The sequence below is a fragment of the Macaca mulatta genome, chromosome 13 (genome assembly GCF_049350105.2).
Source record: "Macaca mulatta isolate MMU2019108-1 chromosome 13, T2T-MMU8v2.0, whole genome shotgun sequence".
Classification (NCBI taxonomy): Eukaryota; Metazoa; Chordata; class Mammalia; order Primates; family Cercopithecidae; genus Macaca; species Macaca mulatta.
In genome coordinates, this window is record NC_133418.1 from 98,075,386 (window position 1) to 98,097,983 (window position 22,598).

At 45.8% G+C, this 22,598-nt stretch overlaps 1 protein-coding gene across 4 annotated transcripts in view; it reads right to left on the minus strand.

Moving 5' to 3' along the window:
• Positions 1-22,598, minus strand: part of DPYSL5 (dihydropyrimidinase like 5) — a 102,960-nt gene that overhangs the window by 18,198 nt on the left and 62,164 nt on the right. For all 4 annotated transcript variants that reach the window (XM_015111931.3, XM_077959944.1, XM_077959946.1 and 1 more), the window contains exons 3-6: positions 7,139-7,297; positions 4,741-4,920; positions 3,853-3,921; positions 625-669 (exon numbers count right to left, since the gene is read on the minus strand). In XM_015111931.3, the coding sequence (XP_014967417.1) occupies positions 625-669; positions 3,853-3,921; positions 4,741-4,920; positions 7,139-7,297 (453 nt within the window). The remainder of the gene's footprint in view (positions 1-624; positions 670-3,852; positions 3,922-4,740; positions 4,921-7,138; positions 7,298-22,598) is intronic.

Sequence of the window (22,598 nt, forward strand, 5' to 3'; positions counted from 1 at the left end):
TTGGGAAATTCTGTTTCCCCAGAAGTTATTCTGATTCTGTTTGCTTATCACATTAGGAAGATGTAGAGTGTAGGAGCTGGACTGAGTTTACATGTGAGCAATGAACTGAGCTTCAGCAGGCTCGGCGGGGTGGAATGGAAAGCTGCTGGTGAGAAGGGTGAATGCCAGGACGGTGGGCATGACAGCGCTCAGTCAGCAAACAGTTTTGGGGTCCTGTGGGCCAGACATGGTGCTGGCACCCAGAGCAGAATGGGGCTGCACTGTAGAGGTTGTTTTCTTTTCTTTTCTTTTTTTTTTTTGAGACAGAGTCTTGCTCTGTCACCCAGGCTGGAGTGCAGTTGGTGCAATCTTAGCTCACTGCAACCTCCGCCTCCTGGGTTCAAGCAATTCTCCTGCCTCAGCCTCCTGAGTAGCTGGGATTACAGGTGCCCGCCACCACGCCCAGCTGATTTTTGTATTTTTAGTAGAGATGGGGTTTCACCATGTTGGCCAGGCTGGTCTCAAACTCTTAACTTCAGGTGATCCACCTGCCTTGGCCTCCCAAAGTGCTGGGATTGCAGGCACGAGCCACCATGCCTGGCCGAGGTTGGTTTCTAATCCCAGAGTAGAGATCGGGGGACTTACCCTGTTTGCAATGGTGATAACACGATGAGTGGCTTCAGCTTCCAGCTGTTAGAAACAAAGGACAGGAGGAAACCAAACTTCACCATCTCCTCCAAGCATACCCATATGGAGCAATTGCACCCACAGGGGTTGGCTTGGGGCAAAGCCTGGGCAGAGGCACCAACCTCCAACCACCCTGGCTCACAGTGAGGGAGAATTCTAGGTCTTAGAATACCAGGCACGTCCTTGCTGGATGCTACTTGGGGCTTAATTAAAAGACAAGGAAACAACATCTCTCCATAGCCACCTCAGAACTGCAGCAAAGAAGAAATAGTGGCTGATTTGACTCTGGAAATTAGCCTAGATTCGGGTTTCTGTGCATGGTACTATTGGCATTTGAGTTGTATAATTCATATATATATATATATGTTTTTTTTTTTTTGAGATAGGGTCTCACTCTATCTCCAGGCTGGAGTACAGTGGCATGATCATGGCCCACTGCAGCCTTCACCTCTAGGGCTCAAGCGATCCTCCTACCTCAGACTGCTGAGTAGCTGGGACTACAGGCATGCACTACCATGCTTGGCTAATTGTTATTATTATTATTATTATTATTATTATTATTATATTTTGAGACAGTCTCACTCTGTCGCCCAGGCTGGAGTGCAGTGGTGTGATCTCGGCTTACTGCAAGCTCCCAGGTTCACACCATTCTCCTGCCCCAGTCTCCCGAGTAGCTGGGACTACAGGTGCCAGCCACCATGCCTGGCTATTTTTTGTATTTTTAGTAGAGATGGGGTTTCACCATGTTAGCCAGTATGGTCTCGATCTCCTGACCTCATGATCCGCCTGCCTCGGCCTCCCAAAGTGCTGGGATTACAGGCATGAGCCACCACGCCCGCTTAGCTAATTAAAAAAAATTTTTTTATAGAGATGGGGAGTCTCCCTCTATTGCCCAGGCTGTTCATAAACTCCTGGGCTCAAGCAATCCTCCGGCCACAGCCTCCCAGTGTTGGGATTACAGGTGTGAGCCACTGCAGTCAGCCGAGTTGTGTAATTCTTTATGGTGGGGGTGTCTGTGCATCGTAGGATGTTTAGCAGTATCCCTGGCTTCTACTCACTAGATGCCAGTAGCATCCACCTTGTCCCCCAGGTTGGGACAAGCAAAAATATCTCTAGATATTACCAAATTTCCCTTGGGGAGCAACATCTCCCCTGGCATAGATCCAGCCCCCCCCCCACCTTTAACCAATAGATAGTGGCGGTGATAATTATTGGTATTACGACCACAGCCAAAGGCTTGCTCTTTCCCTTGTATTAAGTAACAAAGTCTAGTGTGTGTGTCCACCCCTTGCTCACTCCTGTTCTCACAGGCACACCCCCTGTGTTTCCGTCGAATCTGGTGTGTTTCTCTACCAATTCAGAAGTGCCAAACAGGACCTATATTCAAGGGCTCTGAAAGACAGGCACAGGTCAGGGGAGTGAGGCGGACTCCTCAGCGGACCCACTGTGGGCCAACTTGGTTTCCGGGAGTGGCAGTGCCACCACATCCTGTGTCCTGCTCCTTGTCCCTCGAGGCCTCCCCCTCAATCCCTCATGGATATCCAACCACCCATCTGCATTTTAGGCTTTGAAGAAATGAGAAGTTTCTCCCCCTCTTCTAAAACAGTAGAGAAGGAGTGAACAGGGTAATAGGGCAGGAAGGCGTTATTCGTCTAATGTGGCCCCTCCAGAGCAGAATTCTCTAGCAGGGGGACTGTAGGGGATTTGTATCAATGCCATGCAAAACTGCACAGGAATAAAGCCAGAGGGCAGGCGGAAAACAGAGCTTTGAATGACCATTCCAGCAGGTAATGAGGGGGAGGAGCATAGACTTGTCTGTGTCTCCTGTTTCTGGTAGAAAGGGTCCAAAGTGGCAGTCCCCAACCATTTTGGCACCAGGGACCAGTTTCGTGGAAGAAAATATTTCCACGGACTGGGACACGGGTGGGGCAGTGGTGGTGGGGAGTGGAGAGGGATGGTTTCAGGATGAAACTGTTCCACCTCAGGGCTGAGCACGGTGGCTCATGTCTGTAATCCCAGCACTTTGGGAGGCGGAGGCAGGTGGATCACTCGAGGTCAGGAGTTCAAAACCAGCCTGACCAACATGGTGAAACCCCATCTCTACTAAATATACAAAATTAGCTGGGCGTGGTGATGCATGCCTGTAATTCCAGCTACTTAGGAGGCTGAGGCACGAGAATCGCTTGAACCTGGGAGACAGAGGTTGCAGTGAGCCGAGACTGCACCATTGCACTCCAGCCTGGGCAACAAGAGTGAGACTCCGTCTCAAAAAACAAAAGAAAGAAACTGTTCCACCTCAGATCGTCAGGCATTAGTTAGATTCTCATAAGGAGGACGCAACCTAGATCCCTCGCAAGTGCAGTTCACAATAGGCTTCACACTTCTGAGAATCTAAGGCCACCACTGATCAGACAGGAGGTGGAGCTCAGGGGGTCTCAGCTTGCCCACTGCTCACCTCCTGCTCTGCGGTCCTGTACCGGTTCATGACCTGGGGCTTGGTGACCCCTGGTCCAAAGTATTCCTCAGATGCTCAAAGGAATGTCATCCCCCAAAGGCAGAGTTTATAGTTTGAAATTTCTTCTAACACCTGAAGGCCTTTTCAGTCTGTCTTTTGTCTCTTGATTCAGTTTTGGGCACAGCAACCCCAGGTGTGCTGACATTGTCTCCCCCAGATCCTTGAAATCAGAATCAAATGGGAATTTCACTCAGGGAGAAAATGATGCAACACACATATATATATATACACATGTATGTATGTGTGTGTATATATATGTATGTATATGTGTGTGTGTGTTTGTGTGGGTGTGTGTATATATATATAGACTCTGTCACCTGGGCTGGACTGCAGTGGCATCATCACGGCTCACTGCAGCCTCAACCTCCCGAGCTCAGGTGATCCTCCTGCCTCAGTCTCCCAAGTAGTTAGCTGGGGCTACAGGCACGAACCACTATACCCAGCTAATTTTTTTGTATTTTTAGTAGAGATGGGGTTTCATCATGTTGCCCAGGCTGATCTTGAATTCCTGGGCTCAAGCCCTCCACCCACCTCAGCCTCCCAAATGTTGGGATTACAGATGTGAGCCCTTGTGCCAGGCTAATTTGTATGTTTGATGTCTCCTCCATCCTAGAAGATTCTGTCAATCTACATGAGAGACGCTGACAAAGGCCACAGGAAGTGTTTCTCACCTCCTCTGGACGGCTGATTTCGATTCCTTCTGGACCTGTGATCCCCAAATCTAGTGCCTCCTTAGCACCCTGGATAACAGCAAGAGAAAGAAAATGGAAAGAATCACAGAGATACTGTGTAAGAAAATACTGAACCCAAAGGACAGTGAAATATGCTAGACACAGCCTGTTTCAACAGGCTTGCTTCTTTTCTCACTTCTGCAATGTTCGTCTTCTAAAGAAGGCAGAGCATGCACAGGCCCCCCATGCAGTGGGGCTCTCCTGATTCTCACTTCATAATGACTGAACATATCTTGTTCTCTTAAAAATACAGTTAACTATTATAACTAGCAACAGGCCTGGGACACCAAAGACAAGCACTCTTTACTGATTTCAAACTCAGAATTCCCTCTCTGGAAATCGAGACAAATCTCTAGCTTCCAGCAACTCCTAGGCTAGCCCTTACCCCAAGACCTAGGAGAATGCACCAGAGGCTTATCCTTCCTGGTGCCATGAATTGATCTCTTTAATGTCTCAGATCCTCTGAAGAGGTCAAATGGAAAGCGGATTCTTATTTATTCTGTATATCAAATCTCATTAAAAATATGTCTGAGAGGTGCTCCAAATTCTCTGCTATAATGGAATGTAAATCTCATATCATTAGAATTAAGACATCATCACCTAAGACTTAGAAGCCTTTTTGAACCATAAAAAGAGATTTGTTTTTTACAGACAGTAGCAAAGTTTGGGATTTTCTGACCAAGATCTGACAGCTGGGGTGTCCACACCTCACACTTTAACAACTGATTTTGTCTGAATCCTGTGGGATCAGTGACGGGTGGTTAGGAACCCCCTGAGAACTGTCTCCACTGGTGTCCCTCCATCCAACATTCTTGGCTGCAGACTTGCCTCGGCCACAAGCTCCCCGTTTTCAGCATGGACACGGGCGATTGCCCCAATGTCCTTGCAAGCGTGCAACACTTGGTACAGCTCGCTGTCTCGAAGCATGTACAGGTCCTTGTAGGTCATGAACATCTGGAATGAGTTGACACCCTTCTCCCTCACCAGTGTCTCCATTTCTGCTTTCACCTGGAGAACAAGTGCAAAGGCAATGCTGCGTGAGGGCAGACACCCAAGAGGCCGACTGGCAGGCACCGGCCCAGCATGGGGGAGATGCGGGGCCTGCCTCAGCTCAGTCTGTCTGTTGACCCCCGCGCACACCTCTCTATCTCACTTTCCTCCCACCCACAGGCTGCTGTGAGGTCACCTGAGCAGATGGATGCAGAAGTACTGTGAAAATTGTCAACATGACACAATTTAGGAGCCACATTGTTACTACCTTATGGGCACGTTTCTCCTATCACTTAGGTCTGTCCCCTATGTCTGTCTCCAAACCAGCCTTAATGGTAAACATAGGAATAATAATTTTAATTTCTGTGGGCTGTTCCCTGGTGTTACAAAGAAGGCACACTAATGCTAAAAATCCAGAGGCCCTGGGAAAACTGAATTTAGGAACCAAGCCAAACGTGAACAAAGTGATGAGAGTTAGGATATTCCTAACAACATGATTTGTACTAGGAAAAACATGGAAGCAACCTTGGCCTGATAACAGGAAAATAAGTTCAGGTTCATCCATTTGGTAGAATATTAGGTGGCCATTATATTGCTGGTCATGAACTTTGCAGCAAAATAGAAAATGTTCACACCTATGCAAAATAGCTACTCTGTGAAAGCATGGATGAAAAAAGACGGGAAAGAAAGAAGTTTAACAACAGGGATTGTGTTGGGGGTTATTGGATTATGTGCTTCCTTTCTTTTCTATTTTTAACATCTATAATTATAAACATTTATTTGATTATTATAAAACAGAATTTTAAATTCCTGCTGCATGAAAGTCACCATAAGCTCTTGGAAATTCGGGAGGGTTGGCCTGGCTTCTGTGCTGCGGGGAACCTGAGCAGACCCTCTATTCCAGGCCAGCTCCAGGGGAAGTAGAGAGTGGCTTGGAGGTAGAGGCCCTTCACCCAGGAGGGTGTCCAAAAAGGAGACCCCTGTTTGAGATAAGGAATGGCTGACATCCAGCGTGATCTGCACCTCTGGCCCAGAACCAAGAGGAGGTCTTCTATAAGTGCCAGGTCAGAAATAATGAAGAAACCGGGTGAGCCCCCAACTCAAGGCTAAGACCCGAGGGCAGGAATATACTGAGGCTTTAGATTATCATCTCAGAAGGGTGTTAGGCCCTTTATACCAGGGCCTACACCTGAAGAACTTTGTAAAACTTCTTCTTCTTTTTTTTTTTTTATGATTAAGAACAGAGTTTATTCGAGCTGAAAGCTTGAGGATGGCTACCTGGGAGCACAGATTCAAGCTGCCCTGAATATACACTCTGATTAGCAGCAGTTACAAGTGGGGTTTTAACGGAAAATGAAGAGGCAGTTCCTAAGTTGGTAAAACTAATACTTATTATTTTTATGATTCTGCGGCACCCACCAAAGTACTGGTACATGGGGCTTAATAAATAATTGATGAAAGAATGACTATCCAGACTGCTACCCTGGACAAATAAGCAGAAAAACCCCGGAAACAAAGCCAAATCCAAATGCCTGTAGATCAGGAAGAGCAAGAAAGTGGGAATCCGGGGAGAGGACACTGGACTCTGACACTGGGGCCTGGGCAGGGGGAGGACAGGAAAGCCAGAGGCCAGGGGCACAGACACAAAGGAGGCACAGAGGCTGAAGTGAAAAAGGTTCAGGGGGTGCCAGCCTCAGTCACAGACCAGGACAGCCTCGATGCTTCTCGGAACAGGAGCTGGGCCCCCAGTAGGAAAAAAGCGTACCACTGTCCATTCATTCCAGGCAGTGCTGAGGCAGGACGGGAGCCTCAGTTCGGAGACCTCAGCGCAGTGCAGTGGACTGTCAGTACACACGGGATATGGCATATGACCCTCTGCACCTGAGCCCTGCTCAGGCCACTGCTCAGCAGCATCACCCATGACCTGTCGGTGGCACCCCACGTTCACACGAGACAATAGGAGCCTCATGGTTAGAGCAAGGAAACTGCGTCCCCAAGGCCTGGGCTCTGGCCTTGGCCTCTCTGTGCCTGCCAGAAAACAGCTCATTAAGTTAAGCAGGACAGGCCCACCCGCTCGCCTTATGGAATCCCAAGTGTGTTTTCTTTCGGCATTGTGGGGAGCTAGGATGGTAGTGGGAGGGGTGCCCCACATAAACAGGAGGCACTGCATCCCAACCCGCCCCGCTGCCTACAAGACCACTCGTGCCTTCTTCTGGGATCCCACCAGCACTGTTACCTTGGGTGCCCACCAGGTGATCCCCACGTGGAGGGCGTAGTCACAGCAGACCTTGGGGTCGGCCAGACCCCGGCATTTCTCATAAGCGTCCACGAGGGAGGTCTCCTTGTCGGGCAGGACGTGGCCAATGATCATAGTGGTGCCTCCGACGAGCGCTGCCTAGGAAGACGGGAAAAGGCAGTCTCGTCACAGCCCTGCCTGCCCCCAAGTCCGTGATGTGGTGAGACATGGTCCTCACGGTCCATTCAAAGACAGGCCCTGCCTCACAAGAGGCTGTGAGGACCAAGGGCAGCGAGGTTTGGGAAACTATAAAGAGCTGTGTGGAGGCGCAGGAGCCAGTGTGACCTTCATCATGACCATGGGTCCCCAGACCTGCTTCTTCCTCAGCCAGGGTTTCAGCTTGGCACGCTGGAAAAACCCACGCCGTGGGTCACCAGGCCTAAGGCCTATCTTCCCAATGAGAGATTCTCTCCCTAAACGATTTTTAGCCAATTGACTCTATAGATGTCATGATCAAATGTCTGTATGTAATATATAACATAATATAGTGCCGTATCATATAATAACGTAATATTGATGCCATAATCAAATGCCTGTTTACATCATTTACTTAGTTACACATGTATACTTGAACCATGATATATAAAGTGCTAATTTGGATATACTGTTTTGTTTTATTCTCTCAAATTTCATGAAGCAAGTCTGTTCAAATATTTTGCATGCATCTTCAACCTCAGGGTCTTTGTCTTCAGTTTTTCTAAGCACAGGGGCTTCATTTTCATCTATCTTGGTTGAGACTGGCAGTTTTTAGATGCATGTGTGATTTATCAGTGAAAACTGATCCTATTCACAACTCCACAAGATACCACTTTAAAAAGAAATTGTTAGAAAGCCTCACTCACAATCCTAGAGTGAACCCCCAGGAAAAATGACTAAATCTGTATTAGAGATTCCACCCTCTCAACTTTTTAAAAGTGAATTTTATCAGGGGACTTCTGTGAACTTCCAAAACTAGCATTGATCAAAAGTATTTCAGGCTAATGTGTTGTTCCCAAACAAAACTTAAAATAAAATTAAAATACGTGAGAGTGGGCGCGGTGGTTCACACCTGTAATCCTGGCACTTTGGGAGGCTGAAGCGGATGAATCACCTGAGGTCAAGAGTTCAAGATGAGCCTGGCCAATGTGGTGAAACTCCGTCTATACAAAAATACAAAAATTAGCCAGGTGTGATGGTGGGTGCCTGTGATCACAGCTACTTGGGAGGCTGAGGCAGGAGAATTGCTTGAACTTGGGAGGCAGAGGTTGCAGTGAGCCAAGATTGCCTCATTGCACTCCAGCCTGGGCGACAAGGGTGAAACTCTGTCTCAAATAAATAAATAAATAAATAAATAAATAAAATAATTGAGAGAGAGCCCCATAACATGACAGTCTTTGTGAGGGCTCTAACACAAAGTAACACAAAGTGACTCAAAGTGACTCAAAATGGTTTGAGTCCTTATAGTGCTTCACAGCTCCAAGTTCAAGTCCCTGCTCTGTTCCCTTGTGGTTGGAATAACCCCAGTCAGGTTACTTAACTTCTCTGGATGCAGAGTCTTTACCTACACAAAGGGTGGCTCCCTTGTTGGGCAGTTGTGAAGGTTAAGTAAAACATCACTATGGAACAGATGTGGTAAAATGTCCTAACATGTGTGTTTAGTTACTCAGAACTTCGGTTTTTGTTTTTGTTTGAGACTGGGTCTCATTCTGTTGCCCAGGCTGGAGTATAGTGGTGCAGTCATAGCACACTGCAGCCTCAAACTCCTGGGCTCAAGCGATCCTCCCGCCTTGGCCTCCTGAGTAGCCAGCATCGCAGTTGTGTGCCACCTTGTCCGGCTAATTAAAAAAAAAATGTGTATATCTATTCTTTGTAGAAACAGGGTTTCCCTACGTTGCCCAGGCTGGTCTTGGAACTCCTTGCCTCAAGTGATCCTCCCACCTTGGCCCCGCAAAGTGCTGGGGCTGCAGGCATGAGCCCCTGCACCCAGTCGGAATTTAGGTGTTTATCTCTGTTTTCTGTAGGGAAGAAAAAGAGCTCCATGAAATTGTCTTAATGGTTTCATGCTTCTCTATTCAGTTAAATCCTTGATCACAAATCAAAAATATTGCTGGGGGATAAGGGACTGAAAAAAATTAGCTCAGCAGCCCAACAGCAATTAAAATTAAAACTCTTACAACCTTGATGTTCCATGACGCAGGCTGGGCCAGTGAGAAAGTTCCCAGTTGTCCTGGGGAACTCGGTGGTTTGACTTCTTGCATAGCTTAAAGCAACCAACAGAGGGTGGTAGTTCTGTGGTACCTGCAAGAGCTGTGATGGGGGCGGCAGAGGAACCGGGAGAAAGAGGAGAGCAGTGCAGATTGTAGCTTTACTAGCAGGCTTCTATTTCCGATTTTGCTGGATCGTGCCAGGCTGATTCATCCTCACAGCAGGTGGTTGTACTCTATTTTGTCCTGAAATGCATCTCTTGCTTTTACACATGCACATGGGGGTGTATATTGGGGTTTTACACACTAACTTGTTTCATTTTTCTGTGGCTCTAGATTGCATTCCTTTGCAGCCCCCCAGTACCTCTGCAGGCTTGGATAGGAGAAGAGGAACCTGGAAACGGCACAGTGAGATGAAAGAGCCAGGACCAGTCCTCATAATGAAGGTCCCAGGGCAAGAGGAGAAAAGGAGGATCATGTGCTGATTCTCTAAACACTCGAAAGCTAGATCAAGCTAAAAAAACACTACATAGAATATACTCTATTCTCCTACTCTGTCAAATATATCTTCATAAAGGCCAAAAGGGCCAGGACCTTAGAATCCTCAAGGTCCCTAAAATTCTGAACTATACTTCAGGGATTGTTGGCCTCAGCCTCTGTGCCTGCCCCCAGCCCACACTCCCCTATCCTGAATTGATCCTGCAGCCTGCAGACCTAAGCTCTGTCCAACTCCTGCAAAATGCTGTCCTTGGGCCCAGTATGCACACATTGGTGGTCTGTCCCCCAGGAGGAGACATTCGGGTTTTCGTAGGCTCTGGAATGCTCAGGGCTGTTTCTCAGGGAATTCCAGGGACCCAGAGTGTAGTTTAGGAATGGGTGAGTGGGGTCTGGGTAGACACAATTCCCAGACCTATGGAGTAGGGGTACAAGTTGTTGGAGGGCCCAAGCAGGACCCTGAAGTCCAGAGCCCTGGGAAGAGGCTCCTTTCGCCTGTGTCTAAGGACAGGAACTGAAAAGAGTTCAGGAAGGAGTTGGAAGCATAGGAGGTAGTCTTGACTTTCTCACATATTGGTTGTAATCTAGGAGCAGCCATGTGCCCCCTGACATGCACCTTACTTCTCAGGGGTCCCAGAGGGTCAGGTGGCAATGGATGTGAGAGCATCTACAAGCTGGGAGAGGCATGCATATAAGTGTTTGGAATAATTTTTACCGTTGCTACTCCAGGCCTCGAAACAAGAGTTTCATTGGATCAGCAAACTCTCCCCCAGCTGCAGGCTCGCAAGCCCACACCACACACTGATGTTCAAGCACTTGTTTCCTCTTAGGCAAGACATACATAGAGTTGGCTTTTTGAATATGTACCATTCCGACCCAAGGATGAATGCTGACAAGCTCTGTTTTCACAGGAAAGTGATATCACAGATGTGACAGAACTGTTTAGTGTCATCCCCCACAAAACAGCCTTGTAGAAATCGGCAGCAGTGCCCAGCGCAGTCCTGTTCCCGAGGCTTTCAAAAGGATGATGTTTAAGAATATGTGATTGTTGAATGCTCATGACTGTTTTTATGCAAAAAATGGTGTTGGTTAAGTACGTTTCAGAAGATCTTTAATGGAAGTCAATAAAAATGATGTTCACGAAGCCTGTCATAACATGGAAAAAGTTTTATACTATAATGAGTGAAAAAGGCTTGATTCAAAATGCTTGGAACCATGTTCAAACACACATACTCCCCACACGAGGAATAAAAATGCAAGGAAATAGACAAAATATTAACAATGGTTTGTTTGTTTGTTTGAGACAGAGTCTTGCTCTGTGGCCCAGGCTGGAGTGCAGTGGTGCAATCTCAGTTCACTGCAACTTCTGCCTCCCAAGTTCAAGCGATTCTCCTGCCTCAGCCTCCTGAGTAGCTATTACAGGCACCTGCCATAATGCCCGGCTAATTTTGTATTTTTAGTAGAGATGGTGTTTCACCATGTTAGCCAGACTGGTCTTGAGCTCTTGACCTCAAGTGATCTGCCTGCCTTGGTCTCCCCAAATGCTGCGGTTATGGATATGAGCCACCACGCCTGGCCAACAATGGTTATTTTTGAGTGATGAGATTCTGAGGAATTTACTTTTTTCAACTTTTCCAAAATTTAACAGAATATAAGTTTTATAATGTACACTTAAAAATAAATTTGGAGGAAGTTAAAACTGCAGTATTTAAAATTTTAGTTAGCCATTCTTAATGTGTTTAAAATATTTTAAAGTTATGAAATATTTCAGAGTAAAAATATAGAAAATAATAAAACATATACCCATATATCCACTACTCAAAATTAACAGATGTTGGCCGGGCGCGGTGGCTCACGCCTGTAATCCCAGCACTTCGGGAGGCCGAGGCGGGCGGATCACAAGGTCAGGAGATCGAGACCACAGTGAAACCCCGTCTCTACTAAAAATACAAAAAATTAGCCGGGCGCGGTGGCGGGCGCCTGTAGTCCCAGCTACTCAGGAGGCTGAGGCAGGAGAATGGCGTGAACCCGGGAGGCGGAGCTTGCAGTGAGCCGAGATCGCGCCACTGCACTCCAGCCTGGGCGACAGCGTGAGACTCCGTTTCAAAAAAAAAAAAAAAAAAAAAAACAGATGTTAACATTTTTGCCATGTTTACCTCAGATGGTCTTTTTAAAGAAAATGAAGTATTTCTGATACAGCTAAAGCCCTCCATCCTATTCCCATCCCTCTCTTCCCTGAAGATGGCATACATTCCTCCCATCTATGTTTTTATGCTTTTACTACATAAACACATAACACTTACAAATTTATACAAAATGTATACAATAAAAAATTATACAAATAGTATCTATCGTAATGTCTATATTCTTTTGCAACTTGCTTTCATGTACTCAATACTATCTTTAAGATTTATTTACGTAGATTTATTTCATTCCTTTTAATTGATTTATTATATAAACATGCCTCCATGTATGAATGCATTTCCAAGTTCATGGACATTTACAACTTCACACAGTGCTTGAGCATTCTTGCACGCACGTGAGCAGAGACCACATTGCAGGTGGACACTGCCAGGAAGCAGAATTGCAGCTTTGTAGAACATCCTCATCTCCAACTACTCCAGACCTGATCATGGAACAGCTGATTGCACAACAGCCTCCTTGAGCCTGGTGGCTGACCAAAAGTGCCCATTTATCAACTCAAGCCCTTATTTTTAAAAATATAAACATTTAAAAAATATCTGTCCAGCCAAGCATTTCCCATTATGTAGGTGGAAATTTGTTTTTATCCTGACATCTCTCACTATTAAATTAACAGAGACATTAGGATCATTTGTTTAACCAACAGACACGGCACCATTATATATATTTGGAAGAACACAAAACATCACTTTACTATTTCAAAGGGTCACTATTATTTTGTTTTTGACATTTATAACATACTGCTGGGTAAAGTTGGATTTATTTGATGCTCATCTGTTCCCTAAGAAAACCCAATATATTTAATGGTAATCCATTTTATGACACAGTTTCCAGGCATACACTTGACAAGGCGCAGGAACCTGTACTAGAACTCAGCCTAAACCTTTTATAAACGCCATCTTTATACTTCAGAAGTTCATCAGACCACCGCGGGGCACATGGGGGGTCTCCATATTGACTAGGGAACTGCTCAGCAAGTTGGAAAGACATTTCAGATACTTGTGGCCCTTCAGATAAGATTCATTTGTTGACATCACAGCGTTGGAGAGAACAATGTGTTGGTCACTTCCAGCTTTATCAGGAGAAAGACGTTTGAAGAGCCACTCTCTCACCATCTTCTACAGGACTGCCCTGCTGCTCCAATGTGTTTTGCTGAATTTCCTGCAGCAATTGCTTCCCAGCAACCCTGCCCACAAGATTTGGCCCTCTTGCTTCAAGGCCAAGAACCAGTTGGTCAAGTTACAAGCTTTGTGCTCTGCTATTGAGAAGGCACTTGGGCTACAGTCAATTCATGGAGTTTTTCATTAAGGAAAGGGGAGAGACTTCCTAGAGCATATCTTCATATGAAAATATGCAAGGAAAAAGGGTGTATGTTTGAGGAGGCGACTGGAATCAGAAAAGCAGGATCTGCTACTACTGGGATGTATATAGATCAAGGCCAACTCAATCTTTATAGAGGGAACGACACTGCACTGAGAATCAAATGATGAGTGGATGTGCTCTGTAAACTGGTAAGCGCAACGCAAACATGTCTGCAGCTCTTAATGCTGCTGGAAAAGCTATCATTTGTTCAGATGGATCTGCCTCTCTTGGAATTGCTGAACCACTTCCTTTTCTTTTCACATTAAAATTATCTTCCATCTTTTATTCACATCCTCCCGAAGTACAAGAGAAACAAAAAAATAACCAGCTCAATAGTTTCTCTATTGCTCATGGTAACTTCCTTCGCCTTCAGCATTCTCTTGGCTACTTATTGGCCATCTGGAAAGCAAGCTTTGAACATCACCATGGGATGTGAGCAACCCCCATAATGGGTCCAAGCATTTCATCAAGCGAGATGATGCATGTATGGTACCTGGAACCATGCCTGGCATGCAGGAAACACCTTTCCCATTCTGAATCACAAGCCCACCATCCAGGCCCAGCTCCATGGGCCTGTCGCCCATGCAGCTGCACAAGGCCCTACATTTAGAAGGGCTCTGTGCTTGCTTTTTTTTTTTTTTTTTTTTTTTTTTTTTGAGACAGACTCTCGCTCTGTCTCCCAGGCTGCTGGAGTGCAGTGGCGTGATCTTGGCTACTGAAACCTCTGCCTCTCGGGTTCAAGCGATTCTCGTGCCCCAGCCTCCCCAATAGCTGGAACTACAGGTGTGTGCCACCATTCCTGGCTAATTTTTTGTGTTTGTAGTAAAGACGGGATTTCACCATGTTGGCCAGGCTGGTCTCAAACTCCTGATCTCAGGTGATCTGCCTGCCTTAGCCTCTCAAAGTGCTGGGATTACAGGCGTGAGCCACTGAGCCCGGCCATTCTGTGCTTGTTTTAATGTTCTGCTGTCACCATCTGGAAATTCTTAACAATTTTTAAACAAGGAGTCTCATATTTTCCTTTTGCACTGGGCCCTGCAAATTATGTGGCCAGTCCAGCCATCAGCTTATCACCTATGCTGGCCTGATGTAGGGGAATCAGGCTCTTAATGGCCTTACACTGGGCTTCATTGTCAACTCAGCTAATTCACATGGGTTGGGGGTTGCTGAGGACACTTGACCACTTGACCATTTCTCTGATGATCCCCTTCCAGGCAGCTTGCATGCTGACCACCACTCCATCCTCTTTGTGCCACCCCCAACCCCACACCCAACCCCAGCACCTTCTGTCAGATACTCCTTAAGAAAACAGCCTCATCCAGGGCATCCGAGAGATGCATAATTTGTTCTCTGAGGCCCCACTCTCTGTCCCTTTGGCTACATACAGCCCTCAGGCCTTATCTTGACTGATAATTTGCAGCCTGTTGAGCTCATCCTGAAGCTGACAGGTTTTCCCTAAATTGCACCTTTGTAATTGATTGCACTCCTAAACTTCCTTTTACTTTCCACTCCTACCTTCTGGGTCTACAGCCTTTACCACATCATCCAGGGCATGGTCCCACTTCCTGACCTTACTTTGCTGTCACTCTAAATGTTATCGTATCTAAAACTCACACTTCGTTCTTTCAATTTTCTACAGAGGAAACAGGCAACATTCGATCCACAATATATTTTGAAAAACAAAAATTCTCATACTGAATCTGCCTGCCACTTAAAGCACATTAATACTATAGTATCCTGACAAGAATCAGACTTTCAGGCAGGCAGATCTAGGTTTAAATTCCAGCTCCATCCTTTATTAGTTGTAAGATCTTCAGCAAGCTACTTAATCTCCTTGAGCTCCATTTCTCCCTTTGTAAAACAGAGATAGTAATACTTCTCTCATGGAGTTACTATGAGAATTAAATGACATACGGCATATAAGGCACCTAACCCAGTGCCTGCACATAGCAGGAGCCCAGTAAATATTCCTGAGGAACAAGAAGCATAATTTGTAGGTAGCACTAATACGTACACTGTGTGCCCTCTATTATGTGTATCAGACGCTCCAGAAGAAGAAATGTAAGCATCTTAAGGAGCTTAGAGTCCAACTGGCAAACAGGAAAGGAGAAAAGTTCAGTGTTAATAGGAATGACTAGGAATGACTTCAAAATACTATGAGACTACAAGGCAGCAAGAGATAGTATTCCTCGATGATGATGGAGAGCAGCAAGTGCAAAAGCAGCCCAGTGGAAGGAAAGGTCATGTTATGATAGGAAGGCTGTGAGCAGTGGGTAGGCATGATTTGACCAGGACCAGGCCAGGATGCTCCAGGGTAGCAAACAGCATAGCAAAGTCAGAGGCACAGCAGGAAGACAGAGAACAGGCTGAGGTTCCGGCTGAGGCAGGTCTGATTAGGACCAAACTGGGGACTTTGATTAAACTGATTCCATTGCATTGGCAAAGTTTGTCACCTTGTGTGACAAGTGGAGGTGGTGGTAGCGAGGGAGTTTAGGGAGTGTGGGGTTTAGGAGCACATTTACAGATAGGAGTCGGGCCACACTGCCATCCCTGGACATGTCTGGCCCAGGACGGGAGGCTGTCGGGGGAGCTGGGATGCACTTGATCTCTGCTGTAAGCCACGTGCAGCCACAAGCAGGCTCTGGGCAGAGGAAGAGTATGAACATCAGACTTCACAACATCACTCTGGCCGTAGTGTGCAAGCTGAAGGGCAGTGTTGGGATGATGGACCTGACTGGAGGCTGGGTTGGAAGAGACATATGTGATTCATGTTTCTTGGAAGAAGCAGCAAGCTTTGATGACAGACGAGGAGGTGAAAATAAATAACGGGGGAGGTTTTATGCTTGGGTGGCTGAAAAAATGGCATCAGGAGAGGGAAAATCAAATTTAGGGGGAAGGGAATTTTTAGACACATGGAGACAGAGATGATTAAGAGACATTCAAGTGTTGATAAAAATTGCTAATAATTAATATCATGAAGCACTTCCTGTGCCAGTTTAATTCTCCCCCAAATAGGGGCCAATATTATCCTCATTGTTCAGATGAGGAAACTGAGGGCTGATATTCTCATCTATTAGGCTAGAGGGACCTTCCTCCCATTCATTCAGGAGAGGGGTGGCTAAAGATGGAGGTGATCAGAGGAGACTGGGAGGAGAGCGGAGGAAGTGCAGGCCCTTTGTCCCAGACTTCTTAGTAGAACAGGAAATAAAGCCAAAATCCCAGATGGAAGGTTTTGGGGGAAATCATGAGTGTTGGTCTGAGCCAAGGTGAGGCTTAGGAAAACCATTTGGAAAATGCACTGCAGAGTCAACCAGACAGGCAGTGACAGGGCTTGGCTGAAGTTTCCATGCCATTGTAATGGACCCACTCTGAACCAGGAGCTGGGGCAGAGAAAGCACTCTGGAAGAGCTGAGGGGCTGGGAGCCCAGGGGTTAGGGATGGTCAACAAAGGGGTCCAGGCAGAAGTCCAGCACAGTCACAAAATGGGAAGGGGTCCCAGGGCATGCTGAGTTTGGTTTGGGGCTCAGAGTGACATTTGCATTATTCAGTTGGTTAGAAATGCAGTTCAATTCTCCGATGGTGCATGGAGGCAGGGGCAATGGTGGGAGAAGCCTGAACTCTGGAGCCTGACAGACCTGGATTTGGGTTCTGGCTGTATCCTTTAGGAGTCCCTGGTCTTTAGCAAGTAGGCCTGGCTTGGGTGGATGGGTTACCTGCAGGAGGTATCCCTCGAAGAGGAGTGGGGTTGTATGGAGGACAAGGAGCGTGTTAAGTTGGGCTTTTGGGGCATCCAAGGCACAATGTGTAGTAGGGAGGTGCACAGAGGTGGCTGGTGGGTGGCTGGGCTGCAGGTCTAAATGGGAGTCGTCAGTAACAGATTATGTAGGGGGAGAGGATGGGTAAGAGGAAGAGACACTCTGGAATAGGACCCTGAGAGGCCACAGCATAGGAGAGCATCAAGATGAAGACAAGACCAGGAAGGAGACTGGGAAGGAATTGCAAAGAAGTAGGAGGAAGCCCACGGGGTATGGGGTTATGGAAGCCAAGCAAAGCCTCTTACCAAGGCACAGAAACTCCCTAGGGCTCACTGGCTTCAAGAAGAGGTGAGCTCCCCTTAGTGGTTAAGATGCAGGCCCTCCCTGGGAGTCCTGAATTCCTGCTCCCCATATGTGAGTAGCCTAGGGACCTTTCTTGTCCCAGAGACAAAGAACACATCTATTCAGGAAGCCCTGATTTCAGCCTGCCCTGGCTCCTGCTCAACAGGTGGACAGATCCCAGGCACATCCCACGCTGCCAGCAACCACTGCTGAGAAGTGAGAGAAAGGTCTGTGATTCTGTGTGAAATCCCTGCTTCCCCTCCTCCCTTCAGCCCCATCAATAAAGAACAGGCCTGATTGGTAAGCTAGGGAGCAGCCGGGTCATGCATGGGTCAGGAGGCTGTGCAAAAGCCCCTGCCCCTCCTTCCCTTCTGTCACAAATTCCTAAGTACAAAGGGGAGCTGGCTCCAGGGCTGCCTCAGCAACGCCTGGGAAGACCAGAGGACCCCCCAGGGAAAGACGATTCCGAGGTCTGTGATTCTCACCCCTGGAGGGCTTCTAAGCAGCAAGGGGGTGCTCCCTCACAGAAGGCTCTCGGATGAAACTAGACCCAGAGAGAATCTACTGCAAGGGTGCAGACCAGCCCAAAGACCTGGCCCCTTTCTGCCTCCTGCATCAGCACAATGAGGTACTCTCCCATCTAATCTTCACAGCCATGTGAAACAGACATGGTCATCTTCTCAGGTTTTGAGAGACCAGCCAAGGTTGCGATCCAGGTATTTTTACTCCAAATCTCACACTCTTCTGTAATACTGAAAACTGGTCTGAGGCTGCTGCTAAAATAGTAACTCGGCACAGAACCTCCCAGCCTGGGCGATCCCACCCCAGCTTCAGGGTCTCCCAGAGGGTGTACTTAAAATAGAACACTGATAAGTTAGTATATATATCAGCTCTAACACTTTTTTTTTTACATTTTGGAACTAGAAATACATGAACACCCACTGGTGGGAGAAATGTAGAAACATGCATGGTTTTTATGGTGAGACGTGAGGCACATTTCCATGCTGAAGACATTTCCTTTAAGCCCTGAATGAATTGGGCGAATTCCCAGACATGGCAGATCAGCGAGTCCCAGGGATATAGAAGCAGCTTGCTAGCAAAAGTGATATCACTCTCACTGAAGTCATCAGGCCACTGTGGCATTAGCTCCTGGGTTTAACATACTTTCAGGAAAGAAATTAGCATTTACTGACAGCCTACTATGTGCAATGTTCTTAATATTTATTATCTTATTTGATTCTCAAAATGACTCTGTAATGGAAAGCAGGAACTCAAACAGGTATTTGTACACCCATGTTCATAGCATTCACAGCGGCCAAAAGGTGGTAGCAACCTAGGTATCCATAGACAGATGAATGGAGAAGCAAAATGTGGTATCTATGTACAATGGAGTATTATTCAGCCTTAAAAAGGAAGGACATTCGTACACCCGCCGCAACATGGATGAGTCTTGAGGACCTTATGCTAAGTGAAACAAGCCAGTCACAAAACAACAAATACAGTATGATTCCATTTATGTGAGGGACCTGGAGTAGTCAAAATCAGAGAGAGAAAATAAGATGGTGTTGCCAGGGACTAGGGGAGGGAGGAATGGGGAATCAATGTTTAATGGGAACTTCTCATTCGTTCAGCCTCATCGATAGAGAGCCAGTGGGGAAGATGAAAACGTTTCGGAGGTGGACAGTGATGATGGTTGCACAGCAATGCGAATGTACTTCATGCCACAGAACTGTACCCTTAAAAGCAGTCAAATGGTAAATTTTATGTTGCATGTAGTTTACCACAATAAATACTTTTTAAAAATGCCTCCGTAGGGTAGGGATTACTCTTCTCATTTCACAAATAAAAAAACCGGGGCCTGAGAAAATCACACAGCCAGACTCTAGAGCCCCCTGGTTTCCTTTACACAAGGCTAGAGTAGCCCTGGCCTGACGCAGGGGCTCCCCAGCTCCAAGATTCCTCAAAGAATGGAGAAAAACCCAAATGAAATCGGACCTAACTGCAGCTTAGAAACAGAGGGGTAGGTGTGGCTTGGGCTTGAATTACAGGGCAAAAAGTGAGAATTGTGCCAACATTTAAAATGATGAAATGAGGAGCTCCAGGCTTCTCTCTAATCCAGAATGATTATCTTCAGTGCCGAGCATCCAATTTAAATTCATTGTGTTTAATACAAAGCCACAGTACGGAGCCGGCTGGCTCCCGACATGCGGTTTCCATGGAGACTGGAGAGGCTCCTCAGAGGAGCTGTGTGGTACAGGGAATGTGGCTGCCAGTTTCCGGAGAGCCGCTCTGAAACAGAGCCACAGTGAGAGGCCCTTTGTCACCCACATCCTTAGCAAAGCCCCTTCTAACCCCAAAAAGGGACGTTTACAGGCCAGCAGGCCATGATGATGTTTATTAAACATCCAGGCTACCCCAGATGCCAGAGAGCAATAAGACACATGTAACTCTGCTTTCTCCATCCCTCAGCTGCCTCAACGTAGCAAGACCCTCATTTTAGTCCCAAAGCTATGGAGGGGACAGTGCCATAGAGCTGCCGAGAGGCTGCCCTGTTAACGTGGTTTCCAGGAATGGGGGCTGCGAGTCAGTGGGTGGCAGACAGGCCTGCCCTGCCCTTATTAGCTCGGCAAGTTATTTCACCTCTCTGGGACCCTGCTTTCCGTCTGCAAAGGAAGGATAAGATCTGCCTGAGGGGGATTCAAAGATCAAAATAAGTGATGAATGGGTGTGGAAGTGCTCTGATGGGTGGGCCTGAGGTCCAGGCCTGACAGCTCAGGTGCATCCCTATTGCAGAGGGGTTGGGTGATGGATGCCTAACCTCAGATCCTGTGACAGCCATGTGCTGCCATGCACCAGCTCAGGGTCTGAGGTCCCAGATCCCCTCGGGGGCTGAACACACCCCATTTTGAGGACTGTATTTTCCACCTGGTGGGAAAAATATACTCTTTGATGGCCACTAAGTCTAGGGCTTCTAGATTGGGAGCCAAAATGCTCTCCTAAACCTAGGTCCTAGAATGTGTTTTGCCTGGCAGTGTGAGAATCAAGGCAATAAACCAGAAAAGAGAAGTTCCAGCCCAGGCCTGAAGGTAACAAAGGATACTGTAAAGAATAGAAAACTGACTGAGGGAAAGGGGGGTGGGGCGGTGGCTTAGTGGTTAGATTCAGTCCAGGAAAAGTTGAATCCCTATCTAGTCCTCTCAGGAGCCCCCAGCCTACCCCTCTTCTCCACCAACTCTAAATCTGAGGCAAGAGGAAGCATGAGTTCTTCCCCATGATGTCATTGTAATTTACTTTAAATTAGACATGGGTGATATGAAGACAATACATTTATATCAATATTTATAATCATGTCATAGATTTTTCCCTCCAAATAACTTGAGAAAATTTTAAAGAAAATTCCTAACTTTTAGCCAACAGAAAGAGGCCATGTTAAGGACTGAGAATGTTTATCAAGTGCTTGGTTAATGTATTCATTTCTTTATGTTTTTGATTTGTAGCCTGCCCTAAACTATTTGCTTCCAAGGACATAAAATAGCCATACAACTTTGAAAAAGTACAGAGTTGGAACACCTACACTGCCTGATTTCAAGACTTACTGTAAAGTTACAATAATTAAGAGACTGTGGTATTGGTGTAAAAATAGACAAACAGATCAAAAGAAGAGTCCAAAAATAGGCTGGCACATGTATGGTCAATTGATTTTTGACAAGGGATAATCTTTTCAATAAATGGCTCTGAAACAATTAGATAGCCATTTGCAAAAAAAAAAGTAGATGCTTACCACATACCATATATAAAAATTAACTTAAAATAGATCATAGACTGAACTGTAAAAGCTAAAATTACAAATTTCTAAAAGAAAACATAGGAGAAAATCTTAGAGACCTTGGATTCTGCAAAAATTTATTGATTACAGCACGAAAAGCATGAAGTAGAAAGAAAAAATCGATAAATTGGACTTCAGAATTAAAAACTACTGCTCTTCAAAAAACACTTAAGAAAAGGAAAAAGTAAGTAACAGACTGGGAGAAAAATTTGCAAAACATATATCTAATAAATGACCTGTAATTAGACTATAAACAACTCTTGGGCCGGGTGTGGTGGCTCATGCCTGTAATCCCAGCACTTTGGGAGGCTGAAGCCAGCAGATCACCTGAGGTCAATAGTTCAAGACCAGTTTGGCCAACATGGTGAAACCCCATCTCTACTAAAAAACAAAAAACAAAAAACAAACAAACAAAAAACCCCATCTCAAAAAAAAAGAAGAAAGAAAAAAGAAAACAACTCTTATATTCAGATATTTAAAAGTCAACAACTTACTAAAAGATGGGGAAAAGGTACGAGCAGACACTTCACCAAAAACATATAGAAAGTATATAGGCACATGTAAAGACATTCAACACTGGTCACGAAGGAAATGCACATTGTAACCACACTGAGATACCACTACACACCTATTAAAATGGCTAAAATTAAAAAGACTGACCACAACAAGTGGTGGGAATGATATGGAGTGACTACTGATGGGAAATTGTTACAACCACTTTGAAAACCAGGTGGCAATTTCTTAAAAAGCTAAACGTAGACCTACCATACGACAAACAAATTCCACTTCTGGGTAATTACCCAAGAGAAATAAAAGCCTATGTCCAGACAAATATGTGTATATGAATGTTCACAGTAGCTTTATCTGTAAGAGTGAAAAACTTAATACTACTGAGGGAAAGAAGCCAGACAAAAAAAGGAATGCATATTGCATTATTCCATTTATATAGAAATGGTAGAAAATGCAAACTATAGTGACATAAAACAATGGTAACCTGGGGTGACAGTTGGGAGAAAATTACCAGAACACAAAGAAACTTTCAGGAATGATGAATATATTTATTATACTGTGATGGCTTCATGATGTATGTATATGTCAAAATGTATCAAACTGTGTACTTTAAAATGTGCAGCTTATCAAACATTAATTATACCTTTTTTTTTGTTTTTAAAAGGTGGCTTCCCAGGTTACCTAATCATGTTCTCCTTCTTTCTATACATACTCTTTCCAAGAGT